At 36.9% G+C, this 20,080-nt stretch overlaps 1 protein-coding gene across 7 annotated transcripts in view; it reads left to right on the top strand.

Annotated features, from left to right (window-relative positions):
• Nucleotides 1-20,080, top strand: part of DENND1B (DENN domain containing 1B) — a 151,215-nt gene that overhangs the window by 83,068 nt on the left and 48,067 nt on the right. For all 7 annotated transcript variants that reach the window (XM_064427927.1, XM_064427930.1, XM_064427928.1 and 4 more), the window contains 3 exons: nt 11,313-11,413; nt 16,920-16,965; nt 18,475-18,576. In XM_064427927.1, the coding sequence (XP_064283997.1) occupies nt 11,313-11,413; nt 16,920-16,965; nt 18,475-18,576 (249 nt within the window). The remainder of the gene's footprint in view (nt 1-11,312; nt 11,414-16,919; nt 16,966-18,474; nt 18,577-20,080) is intronic.

Below are 20,080 nucleotides of genomic sequence, written 5' to 3'. Positions count from 1 at the left end.
GTAGAGAGGAGATAGGAATCCTGATGGCAGCTCTGAGCCCGTGGAAGATTCATTCTGCAGGTGAGCACGTGTCCGTCTGCTTGACACGATTTAGAATGGTACTCTCAGCCTACATTTGGATCTGCTTAGGACTTGTTTTTGTTAGGCTGAACATCTCAGCTGGTCTCTATTGCTGTGATGTGACAAGAGAAGAGGAAGTACTGGAGTTAGGTGGTGCTGATTTAGACAACCTTATTTAAATGATCACATTTCTCTTTGGAAGTCATTACACAGCAACAGATAGAATATTCTGGTGGTGAGAAACTTCCACTTTGTTTACCTTTGGCTGTTGATTCCTAACCTTTTAATGAATTAAAAGCCATCTTGCTGGTGTCTTCAGTTGAAAATAATTTATATCACTTTCCAGACACTTGTAGTGGTGTTTGAATGTGCTGGAGAGTGTCCCCTAGCTGTGAATGTAAATAGTAGCTTGCAGGTCAAATCCAAAACAAGAGACCACATCAGCTTCACTTTTTTTCTGGTTGCTTTTCAGTCTACTAGCATTATTTAACTCATAGCTGAACAAAATTACTGCCATTTCATATTGGATCCACTTTTGATACAGGATTGGTCAATTTTCACTTGCACTAGTGAGTTCTGATAAAACAGAAAAGTATACCTGGCTTCTTAACAACTTCAGTTCACAGAAGTGCTGCCTGCTCATCTCTTTCATAAACAGAAGAGGGGTGATGCATGGCTTGCTTTTTTATAGAACAATGTAGTTTAAAAAGTTAATGAAACACTTTCCAGTATTGCCTGTAAGAATTTAATTGAATTGCCAAGAATTATTAAATGTGTTTTTGACAAAAGATATTTCTTCTTTAACATGGGGATTGCTTCATGTAGTACAGTAAGCAAATGGAGTGTATTTGGGCATCAACCTTTGCAAGCTTTGTGCTGTTTTGCTATTGCATACAAAGCACAACATTTCTGTTGCAAAGTTCCTGTTTTGATATTCCTAAATTACAGCTTGATACTAGAAAAGATTATTTGTTCAAAAAAAGTGCAGTCAAACACAACTTTCTGTTAAGGGAGTTGTGTCTTATCTTTGGGGTTAACTGAATATCAAGTGTTTATGTCAGTTCATGGAGACTGGGTTGTGATGTCACCTTCAAGTTATCAGCTCTGTTTCGGTTCACTATCTCAGGGCAGTGACTGATAACAAAAGGCATAATTCAAGGCCTTGCTCACTTTCTCCTCACCCTTCTTGTGGGGGCCAGGAATGGAAAACTGCACTTACTTATGTTCAGGAATTCTTTGTCTACCGTTTCTACCCTATTAATTTTATACTGCCATTATATTCAAGTAAAGGATCAGCCCTAGTATGGAAAAAAGGGGGCAAAACATGATGCTATATTTAGAAAGGTTTACTGTAGAGGATAAAACAAAAGAAAATAAGGTTGCCTATTTTAAATTGTTGAGTAGAGTTTTTTAATTAAAAGAAACCCTAAAAACAGAGAAAAAAGAACCGTCTTTAGGGTGTTTCGGCTTATATTTTATTTCAGCCAAGCAGGCTTTGTTTCATGTACATCTTCAGAATATTGCAGTTGTGTTTTCTTTGCATCTCCTTTTAAATTGATTTTCTGTGGGTTTATTCCCTTTAAAAATTCCTTTGGTGTAGATATTTGTCTGCTAGTCTTTCCAATTACTACCAAGATACAAGTGGAAACTTCCCACTACTCCGTTCTGTTGTAGCTTCTGGGTCATTATTTGCCCTAACTGTTGATTCTTTTATTAGCTAGACTTTCCAGCCACTTTAATAATGTGATTATCAACAACCTCACAGCTTGCTTCAGGCTTAGTGTTAGAACAAGATGGATTCAGCTAGCCTGAGGATTATGCTCTGTAAGATCTGTATGTAGCAAAAATTACCATTTCTGGCTTTTGAACAGTAAACTATGAAAGAGAAACAAATTATGTGGCTTTGAATTAAGTGAAAGGATGAATGAAACAAAAGGATTGATCTACTCACAGAGGTGGCTGTTAGTTATTTCACTTTAGCAGCAAAAGGAAGACCTTTCCTAAATGTCAGGCTGTATGTTCTTTCACAGCACTGTTTCCTCACACGTCACTGCATCTGCATGTATTCTTATTAGTTGCATGGAGCTGTATGAGTTTCAGTACAAATAATTTTTTAATTCAGTCTTTCTATAAATTATTAAAGTGCTGGGATTGGCTTTTCCAGGAAGGCTGAGGTACAGCATTGATTTTATGCATGCTGGAGGCAGGCCCTAGATGTTTTGGCCCCAAGTGCACCTGCTGTGGTAGTCTACCAGAACATCATACCACACTCTCATGTATTCAAAGCAAAGGAATAAATCATGATTTTACAACAGTGCATCAGTTGACTTATTGCTGTTTTGTGACCGGAGGTAGGAAGGATTGCTGTTTAAAGCCATGTCATCGGTTCTCAAGTCACTCAAGCATGAAAGCTTGTCATATGCCTCTGTAATTGTACCTCTGCAGTCTCTCCCTAACTAGTCAGCTGGGGCTGCGCGCTCCGTCTCCAGCACCCGGCTGGCCAGTGTCTGACAGGAGCTTTCTCATCAGCCTGTCAGGAATATGCTAACTAGACTGGATCTTCTGCGGCCGGCGCTGGCAGGTGGAAGGGATGCTATACTTTAAAGCAAATGTCTAAATGTTATCTCTGCTTTGACCAGTATTTGTTTTGGGAAATACAAGCCTGGCGTGTCTCAGAGCATGGCGCTTACAAGTTCTGCTTGGCGCTGGCTCTTCTTCGGTAGCCCTACAAAAACAGACATAAGTATCAACAAAAGATTAAGATTTGTTTTGGTGGTGAAGGAGCACTGAATATAGACTTACACACATACATTTGTGGAATCACTTTTACTGTTGCTTCCATGGCAAGAGAGCTTTCTACAGTTGCCCCCAGATGCCCTCAGTGAATTGGACTCTTGGCTTTATTCTCTTTTCTCATTAGTCTTATTCAGCTCCTGTCACACTCTTCATAGTTGCTCAGGAAAAAGTATTACAGATTTAAAATTTAATTCATGTCTCAAATTCATGTGACCTGGAAGTGTTCAAGGGCTAAATTTAGTTCTTAAAAGTCAAGAAATGGATGGGAATTTATCATTAAGTTGCAAGGCAGAATGGATATTCTGCTGATACTCACTGTGCTCCCAGAAGCATAATTAGAATTAATTTTGGAATATGATCTGAGATAGGCCATTTGGTCTGGAAGTAAATGACAAGTGGCATTAATTTTTTTTTTTTATAGTTCATGTGTAGGCAGTCTTAGATAACTGGGCAGGAGGGTAAACTGTTGTAGGTGCAGTTAAGTTCCCATTGGGACACCTGTAGGGAGCACATTTCCAGCAGTGAGGCTACAGGATGTCATTATGGAATAAAGTGGGGTTAGAATATACAGCCAGATCTGGAAAGCTGTCTCAGTCTTGAAGTTTACAAAAGCTTTCTCATTGCCACAGTATAATATTAGGATAAATAATTGCTTAAAGAATTTGTGAAAAGAAACTGAAATGTGTGGTTAAAAAAATCTTTTAATGAGAATGGGAGGGAAAAAGCCAGTAAATAGTTGGAAATTGCTATTACCTGCCATCTATGTAAAACATAAAGAACTCCATTACTGGGTGTTAAAAAAAAAAAAAAATTAAAATCCCATACCTCAAAAAACCACACTGTAAAAAGAAAAGGCATGTAGAGAGACAGATCTACAAATTAGCTCCAGAATTTAATTTTTCCCTTCCTAACACTTGCAGGAAAAAGAAAGCTCTAAGACTGAGTCAATCTGGGGTAAAGTTGTTTCTTTTTCATATGACTTTTGGCAATTCAGTAGAAACTGAGGGGACTAAATCCTATAGAGGCAGTGTGGGCACTGCTTTGGGACTCTGAGAGAAGCCTTTAGGAACTGAGTCCTTTGTGGCTGGGCTGAAGGGGAGCTGAAAGGGAAAGAGTCCTTATTCTGTTGAGCAGAACTCTCACCCCCTACAAAAAGTACCACTGAAGTAATTTGGTGGTCGTGTGAAGCAAAAGTGAGGAGGAGTTGCTGGTGGGTGTAATACCAGCCCTTGTTCTGGTGTGCTGGTATGGCAAGATTTCCCCTTTTCATACTTGCTGCTGCTTTATCACTCTTTTTTCCCCTCAATTCACCAATGTAAGATGAGCTATAGCATCATTGGTGGTTATCTCTACTCTTGCTGCGGTAAATTGTCTTAAGTAAGCCATTCACAAGGAAGTTTGTCCCTGCTGCTTAATTAGTGGATGGCAGAACAACATGCCATGGAGTTCTTTTGGAGGAGGAAGTGTTAATAAAAGTGATTTTCCTGGAAGCTCTCCTTTCAGAGGTGAGAAGTATTTACACAACCCCTCATTTTATGGGAGGGTAGCTCTTCCTCCATGGAGATGGGTCATAAAATAAAGGAAGAAGGAAAGGAGGCATCAAGGAGATGGTCAGGAAAAGGGACACAAAGATGTATATATTTTTGGTGTTCTGTGGTTTTGTGAGTGAGGAACAGATAAAGAAGTTAGGCAATAAAAGAATGTCAAAATGAGAATAAACAAATCAAGAAAATACAGAGATGAAATGAAGAAATGTGAGGAAACTGCAGTTTTTGAGCAGATGATAAAAAGAAGCATAGTTAGTTTATTAGAGGATAAATGAGTATCAAAAGAGACATGCTGTTCACCCAATCTCTAGGGTGTTAGGGATAAAACCTGATGATTAACTTCCAAGAGTTTCATTTTCAACCTAGGAAAAATACAAAAACCTTTGTGGTATGAAGATAGTGAATAACTGAATAAAGTTACATGGCTTTTTCTCTGCACCCACACCTACTTTGTTATATAGACACCTCTGATTATCTCTGTAAGTGCCTGTGGGTCCCTGGTGTAGGCACAGTATGTCAGTGGTACTCCTTGTTGAGCACTCACCTGTCTACTACCACTTCAATTCTATTTTCTGCTCAGCTTCCGTTATTGGGAAGCATGTCACTCCTGGAGCCATGGGCAAGGAACAAGCCCTGTCTGCAGTCTTCTCTTTTCCCTTCCAAGCTAATGCACAAGAATGATGCCATAATGCTGCTTTGTGAATCAAGAACTGCAAGAAAAGAATGAAATTGATTGTATATGAAGTGCTGTCAAAATCATGAATAACATTCATCTCTTCCCTTTCCTTTCCTCAGAAAGAATGATAAAAGGAAGTGAATAATCCTAAAAAAATCCAACAGCAATTCAGGGAGAAAATAAGGTTTTTTATATAAGTATTTTCTTTTACATCTTTAATTTTTAGAAGGGAAGAAGTTAAAATATTCATCTATGAACTGGAAATACCTTTCTCTTTCTCTCTCCTTTCTGTGAGAGAGAGGGGAGCTGGATTTTCATCTTGCCAACAGGAAGAAAATGCATTGTCGCTCATTTAAGGTCCTCCCTCTTTTTCTTCCTAAAGATTATGGGGATGGCAGATGGAAAATTATTAGCCAGGAGCTAAATTAAAGAATTGCATGGAAGTGGCTTTGCATATCATGGCTTGGACAATATATTCTGTTCTCTTTTGTTGCTAATTTTTTTTCCTCACTGATTTCTCACCAGTGCTGGCAGAATCAGCTAGGTTTGTCATTTAGTCTGACTGTTTAAGCTTTAGAGCTGGGAATAGATTTATCCTCTCTTGTAAACTGGCAAAAGCAAGATCTCCCTTCTCACTTTCACTCCCCAGCAGTCTTCCCCTGCCCTGCCTCCCATTCAGGAAGTGGATGGAAAGGTAGGTCTCCACAAATGTTAAGCATTTGTTACGGGTTTGGGGCCTGCTCTCATTCTCCATCAAACAGGATTTAGATGTGTTTGCCCCTCTAAGATAAAGTTAGTTTAATTTAGGAGTTGTAATGATGTAGAGGAGAGGCTTCCTTTCACCTATGCAACTGTTCCCCTTTCAGGAAGAAGTGTTTCTCAGTAATTCTTGTGAACTGGGACTATTGGGGAAGGAAACACAAGGGTTGGTCCATGCTGATGGTGACTGCTGTAATTGTGGTAAAACAGTGACCCATCCCCTAGGGTTTGTTGCTGTAGGTATTAATGAGTAGATGAGATAACGAAACTAAACAGAATCTTGGGCATCTTTCAACATATGTGTGGTCAAGGCAGTGGGAGGGAAGCAGTTCTTTGGCCCATTGGGACTGTGAGGGAGGAGGGAGAGAGCACACCAGTACCCATTTCTGGACATGGTGTTGACAGAGATTGACAGTGTTTGACGATTTTTCAGGAAATGCTTTTATCACAGTAGTTCTTTAGTTCCTTACAGTAAATTTTGAAAGGTTCTATAGAATCACAGGTTAATTTTACTTTAGCATTTGTTTAACTTCTGTTGCTGTTTTTGGCTTTCTGACAAGATTCTGCTAATCAGTTTCTGGCTTTCTTGTTTGTGCATTGCAATGTGTGCAAATCTTGCCACCTATGCTCTTCCTCTCTTTTTACCTTTGATTATAGAAAAGGCTTTGAAGAAAGTAATTTATATAAATAGAAACTGCCAGGTACCTTTTGTGCAGGATAAAGGTATTTTTGTTACTCATTGAAATCATGTGAATAACAGGTATCAAATAAGTGTTATCTATGAGTCTGCAGAAAATGTTTTAGGTGAAGTAGTGTGGCTCCAGTCATGTCACAGTGTTTTAGCAAGACCTGAAATGAGGAAAAGGAAGAGGGAAAAAGGGACCAGTCCCTTTGAAATACAGAGCAGAAAGATTCATTGGTAGAAGTGAGCATTGGGGTAGCAGATACACACATCAGAAGTACTGCATCCACATGAGGGAGAGGAGGAGCTGCACTCTGTGTTCACAGGAGCAGGTAAACCTGCTTGGATCAAGTCTCGAACTAAAACTTTTCCCACCTGTTCATTACTGCATAGATTTTGAGCAGCAGCCTTCCCGACTGTCTGTTTATTGCCATAAGGTAGAAAGGAACTCGTCATTCTCTAGAATTTGGGCATTGTTTCAGTCTTGTTGAGATTTGGTGGTAATCAATTTTCTGTCGCCCAATAATGAATTTTGCTAACAAACTGTATGTGGTCTCCCACTATTTGGAGAGACTGTATTTTCAGTGGGCATCTAGTTTCAGAAATTATTTTTTTTGCAGGGGCAAAGATAAAAATTATTTTACCAGAATCACTGGAGAACTCTGGAGAAAACACTAGTTAATTTCCTTGCATTATATGGAAGCTCACATGTTGATTCTGGCTGTAGCATCTTATCAGGAGAGATCAGAAACAGATTGAAACTTTCATTTGGACTCAGTACTATTAATAAGCCTTTTACTGATGGAAAAAAGCATAAAGCTTCTTATACCCAGTGCAAATGTTAGAGATTTCAAATTAGATGTGTTGATTTGTTAAAGGGTTGAACATTAAAATTTTGCTTTTAACTAATTCAAATAACTTGACTCATGCTGTTGATGTAATTTAAAATCACATTATTTAAACCAATATTAAAAAGATAATTAGATTTATTTCTGAAAATAAGAGTTGTTTAACTAAAAGACATTCATTGAAATGGAGAAATACAGTCTAAATATCAACATTGGATGGAAGCAAAAGGATTAGAAGTTCTGTTGAGTGTTGGCAAATGAGTTTCAGCTGACAAAAACTTTACTTGAAAACTGTCTGCCCATTTTTTTAATGGATGGAAGCACAGCTCTAGTAGATCTTTTGTAGTGAAATGAACTACAGGAGGATGTCTTGACATAATTTTTAGCCTCAAACCGGGTAATAAATGATGAGATTTGCAGAAACTCGGTTCTGAAGCACTCATCTGCTATAATTTTTTTCACCAAACTGCAGAGTTGTGCAATGATATATCTGTGTGCATACATAAATATACAGCAAATTTTATTGGATAGAGGCCTTTGCCTTTAATGTAAAACCTACCTGTAAAAGGAATCACAGTTCACAGTTGGTGTTTATATCCAGTTGTCAGTGGAAGAACAGGTAGTGTTGGACACAGTCTTGAGGACAACTTCAGGGTGGTTTGGGAGAATGTCTACTGAAGACAACTTCAAGATAATGTAGGAGAATGTGTACCTCTTTTGATTTTTATGATCTGTGACATATCTTTTCAAGGTAGTTCTTGATAATTAATTTTGGAATAGATAGCAGTCAATTGATAGACTCCAGAGATATCTTTGTGCCTAAATAGTGTAAGGAATTTTTTTCTGCAGAAGATATCCCCACTCAGTCAAGCAACAGACTCTCATTTCTTTGCCTGGGAGCTTGTACTGGGTGCTCTCTTCGAGGATGTCCCCTGCAGCCTTTGGCAGGTGCCTGCCAGGCTTTGCTCCCATGCATGGACACTGTTGGACACCCCCAAATCTGGTGTCACCTCTGTGGAGTTCTGATGTAAATGTCGCGTTCCCCCTGGTACCTGGCTTTTCAGTTCTCCTGAACTGCCTGGTTCCTTAAAATGTGCAGCATTGTTCAGGGCTTAGAGCAGTTCCCATTCTACTCTGTGGAGTGGATGTTTCAGTTAAACAGGAAGGTTATTTAAATAACTAATGCATTTGAGAAAAGCAGTTACCATTGAAACAGCAAAAAAAGAGATTTTTTTACACCAAGTATGCAAATTTTAATATGAAATCCATAATTATCTTATCAGTATTTGCTTAAAGGCAGAGTTGGCAGAATAATAAAATGTGGCACAGTTTGAAGAGCAGCACAGTCCCATAGCTGCTTGTGTTACAGGCTGTAAACAGGAAACTATAAAACATATTCATGGCATACTAAAATGTTTGGAAACGTACTACAGCAGCATAGAGGGAAATGTTTAAATAAGATCTTACAGTAAGATGTTTTTAAATAGAAAAGCAATGAACAGTACAACAAAAGCTTGATGTGTACGTAATCAAATCTTTGCCTTTCCCACTAGAAATAAAAAAAAAATTAGGAGATTAAAAAAATTATAAATGGTAAATAGATGCTAGTGGGAGTGCCACACTAAAATACAGATTATAAAACAAGTTAACAAAACTTCAGTTGTTTTTAAGGAACTGCATAGTCCCTCTGTTAAAGTGAGAATTAGAATGTAACAGACATGCATAAGATAGGGAAATTTCTTCATGCAAATAGTATAGTCATCTTAATTCATAATTTAAGAATGCCTATTAAGAGGAGGAGGAGGTGATTGTATACATCAGGGGATATACTGTATAACTGTATGCTCAGCTTTCTTTCAGCTTTTGATTGAAATACATGAAATGCTGATTTTTCTATAGGTTATTGTGGTTGAAATTTATATTATACACTGTGTACAAAAGTATGTGGACATAATAATTAATAATGCCATATCCATTCTGAGTGAAAGAGCAAAAAACACAATGCTGAGCTGGACTGTGCTAACAGTAGTGTTAGTTCAGCTACACAGAGATAATATGGAAATAAACCTCATAAATCCCACTGTGTAGAAGAGGGAGAAGGTACTCATTTATTTCTTCACCCAAATAAATTCATAGAAACAACCCAATAATTATTAAAATACCCATTATTATAAGTCCAAAATGAGAGTAATTGTGGAAATGTGTTGTAGAGCTAAGAAAGGAGATGTTAATGTGCAAGGAAGAGTTTAAATAGGGAATTATGATATCCTTGGCTTTCTGCTGTGTAGCTGTCAGGCTCGGGCAGCTCGCTGGTCAATAGTGACATTCTGTGTGTCAGTGAGCAGAGTCTCCTGATACCTTAACCTGCAGTTCACACATTACTGAAGCTCCAACTGTCGAACATTCAAGTCCCTTGGTACCACTGCAGCTTCCAGACTCTCCTGACTGGCTCATGTTTCATTCTTTGGCAATTTGCCCTAATGATATCCCTCAGGAGCTTTCAGACCCTCTTCTTTTCCATATTTAATCGTGTTATATTAATCTGAGGGCTGAGCGAACTAGGCTGCACAAATTGTAATTGTCTGTGATTTCTGCTGCACTGGTCTTATAACTGCTTTTTTTTTTTTTCATTTTTAGTGTAAAAATACGTGTACAAAATTGTAGTGTAATTTTTTATTTACAAATCTAAATGTCCAAGACAGCCAGGATGTGAACACTTTAACTGCTGATCTGTTCCACAAAGAGGGTTGTTTTTTTCCCCTGTAAAATCCATAATGTTTTAGCATTTGCTGTATGGGCAGGATTTAAATTTTATTTTTTACTCTTTGTTTTGTTACTGTGAAAGATCATGTCTAATAAACAGTGCTATTATCAAATTAAACTCAGGTAGTAATTTTGTTGTGATATAAAACATTAGGACAGCCTCTTCTTTTCCATCGGCTTGGTAACTTCTACGTGGGGCATTCTCTTTTTTCCCCCTTTTTCTCTGATGTTTGCAGTGCTACATGGGATGGATATAGGCAATCCTGTTTTGAACTGGATTGTTTCTCATTCTCTTGCAACTCTGTGCCTGCATAATAAAATAATGAAATTTGAGAGACTCCCTTATAGCAAAGATAGATCAAATTTGAATTTTTTACATATTACAAGATTATTTTGCTCACTCGTGGAATGAACTTGGCCTCATTTCTAATGAATTCCATATTTATTTGTTTCTTTGTTTTGGGGGTAAAGTGGTGGTTTTTTGCTTGTTTTAGAAAACCAGAGATGTCCATTTGGAGTGGTAAGCAGTTCATAGCACCTCCTTTCTTGGTCAAGGGTTCCTTCATTTTCTATGACCTTGTGCCAGGCTTGGAAGTCTCTGCTTTGGGAAGGGAGTTTGTGAAGATTTCAATTAAGTTGCTTTTCTGTTACAGGGAATATTCACTTCAGATTTTTTTTATAAGATAGTTTGGGAATCAAGATAGTGACACAAACAGGAGTTAATCCTGCTTCTGAGTTTAGTGCTGTTCTGTGACTTTATGCAGCTTCAGATCAAGTCCAGTTAAAAATAGCAGAAATGGGGACCAGAAAACTCCCCTGAATCTTTCCCACTCAGTGGAGCTGAGTGAAACTGGGGTGCACTTCAGTCCTGTGTGTTCATGGCAGTGCTCATGTTTGACCATGACTGCATCAAGTAATTAATGATTATTTCCTTTTTTCCAAGGGAATAGCTGAGCAGGAAGGCAGTTAGTCTGCCTTCTTGCAGATGTTGTGCTTATATACATACATCAGAGTTCTTTGTGGATGTGTTTTGGCAATTCAGAGTAATTTACAAAATTATATAATAGGTGGTTTGGGGAAGTTAAGAGTTTTGCATGTCTAAAGTTAATTTAAGATTTTGTATTTTCTTTTTATTCATGTTTTTTTTGTTGCCAATTCTGTGTGTATATTTTTATTTTTAGTTAACTGCTTGTGTTCATGCGTCAGCTGCATTGTTATATCCAATGTATTGGCAACATATTTACATCCCAGTGCTTCCTCCACATCTTCTGGACTACTGCTGGTAAGACAGCTAACCTGTTATCCCCATTTCTGAGATTCTTACCTGTTTTAGAATTCTGAGTAACTGATGAAATCACTGACTCTTTAGTGTGACTGAACATACAGTTTATGAAAGCACTTAGGCCAATGCTTAAATGATGACTTGACTAGGGATATTCCAGCATGCCTTGATGTGGTGTTTGAGGTTGTATTTTGAATTACACTGCTGATTGCTATTAGTGCAGCATTTAGAATCCTGTTTGTAAGAACTGTTTCTGTTTTATTGGTAAGAGAATTCATGCAATAATTTAAATGCAAACATGTTACAATTTTCTTTTATTTGGCTTTTATTTTAAGTGGAAATACATTATACTTCTAGAAGCATTCAAAAAAAACCCTGATCATTTTTTCCAGAATCAGATGTTAGTATTCATCAGTGATGTAGTATTTGTATTTTAACTCAGCCAGGCTCAGGATTCTAGCCAGTGCCTTCCCAAAAGAGCTTAAAAACTCCTTTTGGGACTCCAAAATTTTTATAATAAGAATTCTACTTCTCCTGACGGGTTTCTGCTCACATGACAGATTTTGTGGTTTTGGCATATTTTTAAGTTGAACAAGAATCACTTTTTGATTCACTTCTGATCCTTCAAGGGGATGATGTTTCCACATGCCTGTTTTGCACAATTTCATGCTTGTATTCAGAGTAGTGGCAGAGATAACAAATGAGAGTTTTCATTTTTCCTTTAAGCAGGAATATCCCTCCCTGGAGATTTTCACTTTACCTAGACCCTCTGGGTCTGTTATGGAAAAAATGAACCATTTCAAGCTGTTCTAGAGATTAGGAATTATTATTATTATATATAAAACCTGAGACCCAGCCAGCAACTAACCGAGCTAAGTCTATGTTTTCTTCATAGAAATAAATTATGCTTATAGGTTTGCTGGGCTTTATGTTGTTGGTTTTTGGTTTGGCTTTTTTCCCCCTCAAACCTACAAATGTATTGCTGTTGTAGTGAACTCCATCTAGTCTACTGAACTTTTGTTTTCCAACAAATCCTCACTATGTTTCCTTAAGTGTCTTTGATAGTTTCTCCTGAAGTTCACAATGTTTGTCCATGGTATATATTTTTTATGTGGTAGTTCTTACAATTCACCTGTATATTATTTGTTCTTTTAGAAAAGAAAACAAATGTTCTTCTCCAACCCCTCCTTTTACTTACAAATACAGCTAAGCCTTTCATCTTTAAGGATAGTTTTATTTTGAAGAAACTGTTGTAATTGTTTCTCCTTCTGCCTTTGATAAAATATACCAAGGTGGGGTAGAACCTTGGTGTGTTTTAGTTTTTGTATTATTCAAGCTTACAGCCAGAACATTTGTAATTTTTCAGATCATCCAAAAATGGTGCTCTCAGAAGACAGATTAACACCTTTAAGCAAGCTGTACCCTGTAGAGTGCATCCTGAATACGAGAATATTTTTTTTTTCCCAGATAATGTTTCCAGAAATAAAAATGTTAGATGCTGTACACAGCTCCATGTGATGATGATAGTAGTTAGGATTCTAGGTCACTGTGGCATGACCTGAGAAATTTTTTCACTCATTAAAAAGAAGCATGGAGTTTCTTAAACTTGTAAAATTCATTTATATCCCTTATTCTTTTTTCATAGTAGTACAATAGAGTGGAGAAAAAAATTTGCCTGTTTCAGAGATGATCAAAAGGAAACAAAGTTCATGAAAAGAAATGCACAACTGATGAATTTATCACAGTAATTCAGACCTTTTGACTCTGATTTTTGTGCATTTACATTTCTCTTTCTGTTCATCTGAATGGTTCTTTTGTGAGACGGGTTGGAAAAATGTAATAAAAACACATAAATGACTTAGCTTTCCTCATGTTCTGGTGTATTAACAGTAAATAAATGTTCTCCTCATAGGTATATAATATATCAAGTTAAAAACCTTGATGAATTCCTAAGGTCAAAGTTTGTAGCAGGCCTGACCTAGTTTGCAGTCCAACAGGATCATGCCAATTTAAAATTATTAAAAGAATGCAAAACTTATTTTGCATACTTCTATTTTCATGTAATTTTGATAAGCAAAGTTCATTTTATAAAAGTGCCATTTTAGCTCAACATGCATTTTCATACCTAGAAATTTCATTGTCACTGTTTCACTTGGACTTGTTGGATGTCTCCCATGAACTCTCATTTTCTTAGTGTTGTTCTGAAATGGCATTCAAATATATGAAGTAGGGAAATATCAATTGAATAATTTGTTAATTCTGTAAAAGTAAGGCTTTTTTTAAACAAAGATAAAATATATTTAAATCTGTTAAAGATATGATTGATTCTGTAGCCTTTTTTTTACACATTAATCATATGGCATATTTTGAGAGAAATTCACTTTTTGTTCCTATTAGTTGGACTAGGAATCTTCATAATATCATCAAGATAAAGGATACAATTCTGTGCGGTTCGACTTTAATGAATTACATAAAGTGTCTAGCTGGTACATTTTGTAGGCAAGAAAGAAGAAAAATATCTTTGAGCAAAACAAAAGCTATATTAAAATTATTTCAATACTTCCACTTGCCTTTTTAATTAAAAAACTCCTATTAATTTCTATCCTGCTGCCTGATTTTCAGGCTGGATTTAGACCTACTGTAGCAGATGATGCTGGAGTAGCCCAAACCCAAGGGTGAGTGTGAACTGCCACCACCCTCAGGAGTGCCAAGCTCCAGGGTGAGACCAGAGTGTCTGACCATGGCTTCAGGGGGGGTTTTGTACCCCCAGTGCAGCTTATCTCGGCCTTGAGTGCCATTAGGGGAGCTCCAGTGTGAGAATTGGAGTGATCAGCCAAAAAAGGAGATGTAAGAAATTTATTTTTCCTAAAATATAGCAAAATATAGGCTGAGAAAGTAATATTCCTTGTAGCAGCAGCAAAAAAATCTGCCGCGCAGTTAATAAAAAATTGAGTTTTATATTATGTTATAAAAAATTGATTTCTCTTCTACATTTAAGTAAGTAAAAGGAGACTGTTGCACTCAGTGGAGTGGGTGGCTGGCTTTCAAGAAAACTCTTACAAAAATTAAGTTTGAACATTGATACAGTAATTATATTTGAATCAATTAATTTTTTTGTGAAGAAGAAAGCTAATTTAATGAAATTTCTGTCTAATATCTTGGCAAACTAAATCACCAATGTTAGAATATATGCCAGTTTTGTCTGTGGATGATAAAGCATCTGTTATACTGGTGCTCTGTTGAGAATGTAATGCAATCAGAAAATTCAAGTTACAATTGCAGTAGGTCTTTATGAGATTTGGTCTCTTCTGCATTAGGATATACATACGCCTGTTTTCGTGAGAATGGGGCAATTATTTTCCAATTAACTTGGATGTTTTGCATAACATAGTAATTATTTTGGGCAGAGATACCACTGATTGATATTTTTGGTGATGACATGCATAAGCAAGAGAAAAACTCTATAGCAGCTCCCAGTAGTATAGTAGTAAGCAATTTCATGTGCATATTGCAGTCCTCTGCTGTTAAGACTTCAGAATCCAGCAGTAATAAAATTTCTTCTTGCTGAAAACGATTAAATTGACTTTCCATGCCTGCAGGTTTTTTTTCATCCATTTTTAAGATGTGCTTTGTGCCTTTATTCTGGTAACTTCAAAATTGAAATGGTGTAGCTGTTGCTTTGTTCTGTAGAGAAAAGAGCTACATGCTTCCCTTTTTAATGGCAGATTTATTAATGGAGCAAATCATCAGCTATCTTAAGTCAGCACAGGCGTGATGAAGCTACTGGCACAGTGTTGATGTATGAGAAAACAAGTGTGCATAAAATCCATACATGACATAGCACTTGGTTCCACTGTAGTTTTGACTGTTCACATTATTTGTAACACTGAGATACCCTGATGAGGAACCTGAGTAGCTGTTTTGCTGAATATTCTGCAGCAGAATTCTCAGTAACGTGCCAGCCACAATCATTCTTACAGGCTTGGTTAAATGCATTACATAGTACAAAGCATTCTTTAATCTATAGAGTGCTTTAAAGCTGTTCAAATCCTCTCTGAATATATATGGATGTCTGCTCTGGAGTGACACTCGTTTACAAGTCCATGTAATTTGTGTTTAGTTCACAAAGACATAAGGATTAGCTTGATGAAGTCATCAGAAAGTGCTATATTTTGTCAATATTGGGCTAAGAAAAAGTTGTATGGAAAAATAGAGGCCTCTTTCCCTTTTTGGAAGCCCTATTTCCTAGAAACCTTAAGCCATGACAGTTTGCAATTTCAGCAAACCTGTATTTTGATATCATAGACACCATGAAATCTTGTTGGACCTCAGTCAGGCTGGGTTTTTGGTTTTGTTTGTTGTTTTTTGTTTGGATTTTTTTTGCATTGATCCTCTCCTGTGGGACATTGTTAATGAGAGCAATTGGCTAATGCATAGGGTGTACAGATTTTTCTAAAATGGGCTGTAGTTGCAGGCAGGTGAGAATTACTTTTTGTGGTCCCAGAGGTGGCACCAAATGGATGAGACCACATGAACTGGTGCACTGAAACCTTGCCTCATCCTTGGGAAGTCAATCACCAATCAGTCAGTGCCACTGGCTCAGATCTGTGATCAAATTATTGCCATGAGAGAAATTACTGTGTGTGAGTTGTGTACCTTTGTATGTCATCTTGCCTTCCATTATTTTTCAGGGATTACTTTTACTTCGTTTTTTTTCTCTGTGGTCTGTTAGTGATGAATTTCCCATTGAGTTGTCTAAACTAGCATGTCAGTTGCTTACTTCTCTGGCAGTGAATATTGTCAGTAATCTCACAGTACCCAAAAGTTTCATGGTGATTGTTGGAGGTTTTTTTCCTTCAGTGCTGGACACTTGAGTATATTCTTGGCCAGATGTTGCCAGAACAGAAGATTGTAGGAAACCATGATAAATAAGCCTAGTTCAATGTCTTGCTTGCATTCTGCAGGAGGTCTTACTGCAGTGGCTGTGTGTGGATATTTGTTTGATTTGGAGAAATATAGTTCCTTGTCTTATGGAAATTGGAAAAGAGAAGTTTATCATTTTGAATTAAATAGGATATCATGCAGCTTCCAAAGGCTTGCCGGGGTGGGTTTCAGAACCAAAACTGGTAGTAATGATATTTGTGTTGCACTGTTGTGATGGTGACCAGGACCATGTCCTCCCATTGGTGTTTTAAAACCAGCCCACTTTGGGAGCATTTGCTGGGTTAGCTCAGTGGGGTCAGTTATTGGAACTCAGTCTGGAGGAAAAGCTGTGCTGCCTCCTTGCTCATGCCTCGTAGTTTGCAGCAGCATCCTTTATTTTGTCATCATCTTTACTGCAGAATAAAACAAAATTTTCCATGTCTAGCAAACATTCCTGTAGCAACTGTGTTCATTTAATACTGTCTTAAACAGTGACTGTCTACTAGGGTCTTATGTGCCAAGATTTAAAATACTCCATTAGTGTTGTACTTAAAACTTGATGTTTTCCACTCCTTTCCTTCAGTGCACCGATGCCTTATTTAATTGGTGTCCACTCAAGCTTGATAGAGGTAAGTTTACTGTCCACTTCAGTGTGGTGGGAAGCATGAGGGGTGTCTGCCATAAAAAAATTGTAATGGAAATGCTTTAGAAAAAATCCCTGTATTTTAGCATGCAGAATTAGAAAATGTAAGCTTCATATGCTTTACTAAGTTAAAAATGTCTCTCATTGAAATCTTATGTTTGTAGTGTTTTATGAAGACCTGTAGCTCTGCGTCATGATTTTCTCTGTCTTATTAATAGCTCAGTGGTAGCTATTTTCCTGCCTTTTAGTACTTTAGCAACAGATTTTCCCAATAATGAGGAAAAATTTATTTTTCAGGAACAGGTAAAATTTATTTTGGAGTCACAGTCCTCACATTTCGGCATTGTTGTGATTTCCCAAATAATTTATGTTCCTGTTCCCCTGAAAACTTGCATCTAACCTCTATCCCATAACATTTCTAGCTTTTAATTTATAAATTAGTATTTTTGCCAAAAAACAAGAGGCTTTTACAGATTTGAACGTTAAGCAACACAGTAGAACTCACCTGACTGGTACATAATAGCTGGGTAAGAAATAGTTTTGCTTTTTTCCATAACCATTTGATTATGCTGTGAAGCCTACATGTGCCATCTGATTATCATGCAGAGCAGATAATTGATTTGGGAACATTATTTGATTTGCACTTCTGCTAAAGCAGTTTCCAAGGATCAATTCACATCTGCTGAGGTGATGGGGTGGGTTCTTCCCTGAGCCACCAGCACTTTTGTTTTTCCAAAAAAAGGCCTCCCATATCATCTATGCTTCTCAACTCCAGCCACAGCCTTCTGTGCTCCCAAATCATTATGGCCTGCATGCATCAGTTGTAATATCTTGATTAGGATGCTTTTTCTTATTCAATATGGAAATAATGGAACTGAAAGATCTGCCCTGAAAAAAGAAGTCAGTTCCTTCAAGAATTATTTCCTGCACTGCATTATTATGTATTATTGTAGGACCATATAGAAAAGAGTTCTATCCCTTTTTCCTGAAAGGAACAAATGGTTTAATTCTTAGCTGGTAGCCAAGTATACTGATGAAAAAGCATTTTATCCATTCTTCTGTGGTAGTAGTGGGCATCACATGCTTGGTACTTACATAAATGTGCAAATAATTATACTTTTTTCTGGTTTTCATCTGATTATATGATTAACATCTTATCTGTTTTTCACAAATATGAGAGAATGAAATGTTGGTACAAAGCATGTGTAGTTCCAATATATATTTATCTAATATATTCAGCTGCATCCTGTACATATTCCTTTCACAGATTATTAATATAACCTTAGTGTTTGAAAAACAGGAAGTATTTTTAAAAGCTACTCTGAATGCTGTCTCAAATTCCCAAATTCTACATCTAAAGCTCCAAATGTTTTTTGCCATTACTGTCCTTTGTATAAAATAATAATTTGTAATTTAGCACAGTGTAAGAAAAATGTACTTCAGGAGGACACCATAGTAAATTGTTTTTCCAGTATTTTTTTTTCCTTCCTAACAGAGAGTAAAAAATAGATCACTGGAGGATGTGGTTTTGCTAAATGTTGACACAAACACTCTAGAAACCCCTTTTAATGACCTGAGCAACCTACCTGGTGAAGTGGTGAGTCTTAGACATTTCATTCTTTCTTTCTTATATAGGTGCTTGAATTACTCGTAATTATTTCTGCCTCGTTTTGGTAACTGCTATAAAAGGAATAAGGGGGTGAAAAGCACCTAGTGCAGACCCCTATATTTGAGATTTTTACCTTTTTGACAGCTGAGGAGACGTTGAATGGAACATCATATTCCTTATTGTAAAAGTAGGATCATAATTATAAAGCTAGCTGCATTCATTAGGCAGAGCTGCTTTAAACGCAAGAGTCTCTTCATCTCATCTTAATCATTATATTACAAAGTAGGCATTTCTGTCTGCCTAGTGGCATGTCTTGCAAAAGAACGAGAGAGTTTTTGAAGGCAAAAAGAAGAAGGGGGCCAATTATCGGCTTCTGCTTCCCTGCCACCTGCCAGCGCTTTCCTTTTAATTAATGATCTGATGGCACTGGTCAATATAATAAGAAATGCTTGTACAGTTGGGGTCAGAAAATTCAGGCTTTGATCTTCTTCAACTTTGTGAAACATTTATTTGTTTTCTCTAAATTATTTCAGTTTTATTTTAATCTCTTCTATCCTGCTGAGGGCTGCGTGAATGAAAACCTATACTGTTTGTCATTTGCCTTGGCAGAGCAAAGACTGCTTACTTAGAATTCTATTTGTAAATTAAACTGCAAACCCAGTTTGTCATAAAAGACATCTGATCCTTTTGAAATGACGAAAGCTGTCTTTTGTCTGTAAAGGATGATAAATTAAGTGCCAGTTCTTTCTGGACTTTGATCTTGCAGAGGGTGCCCCCCCGCTTTTTTTTTGCCTTTTTTTTTTTCTTTTTTATTGCCTACAGGAGAACATACTCTGTATATAATTTTAAACAGTCACAAGATTCACTTATCTTGTTTTTCCCAGTAGAGCTCTAAAATAATATAATTGTGAAACCACTGTTTTCGTTATTCAATTAAAGATGCGCAAGCTGTCACAAATAGTTGTCAAGACAAAGAATTTTATATCAAAATATGAAATCAAAGAGTTACATTTTCTGAAATTGTAAATCATAAAATACCCCTGTTGTAATCAAAGTAAGATCCTGTGGTGGCATACTGTGTCTTTTGTTACTGTTGATAATTTGTATATATTTAGTACAATAGAAGTCAATACTGCCCTTTGATTTTAATGATCTAAAAATAAGTGTAAACATTTTTATAGATCATCTGGCCAGTCTTTGGATTCAGTATCAACTGTAGTTCAGAAATGTAAAAGACTATAAAAATTGTGATGTTCTGTGGTTTACATTAGTGTATTTATTATTATTTGGTATATTTTTGTGATGTTTTGTGATTTACGTATGCATGGATACATGTACAAACATAAATGCAGTAACTTTGTGCTCTGTCATTCAAGAGTATAAAAAATAAAGGAGGAGTCATTTCCTGGTGTGTCAGGAGCTTTAACTGGACTTCCACTGAGTGAATAGGGTTGATTTTACAATGTCGTGAAGGCCTGCATGTTAAATAATA

The sequence above is a fragment of the Passer domesticus genome, chromosome 7 (assembly GCF_036417665.1).
Source record: "Passer domesticus isolate bPasDom1 chromosome 7, bPasDom1.hap1, whole genome shotgun sequence".
In the NCBI taxonomy this organism is placed as follows: domain Eukaryota; kingdom Metazoa; phylum Chordata; class Aves; order Passeriformes; family Passeridae; genus Passer; species Passer domesticus.
This window is presented reverse-complemented; position numbering and strand designations above follow the sequence as displayed.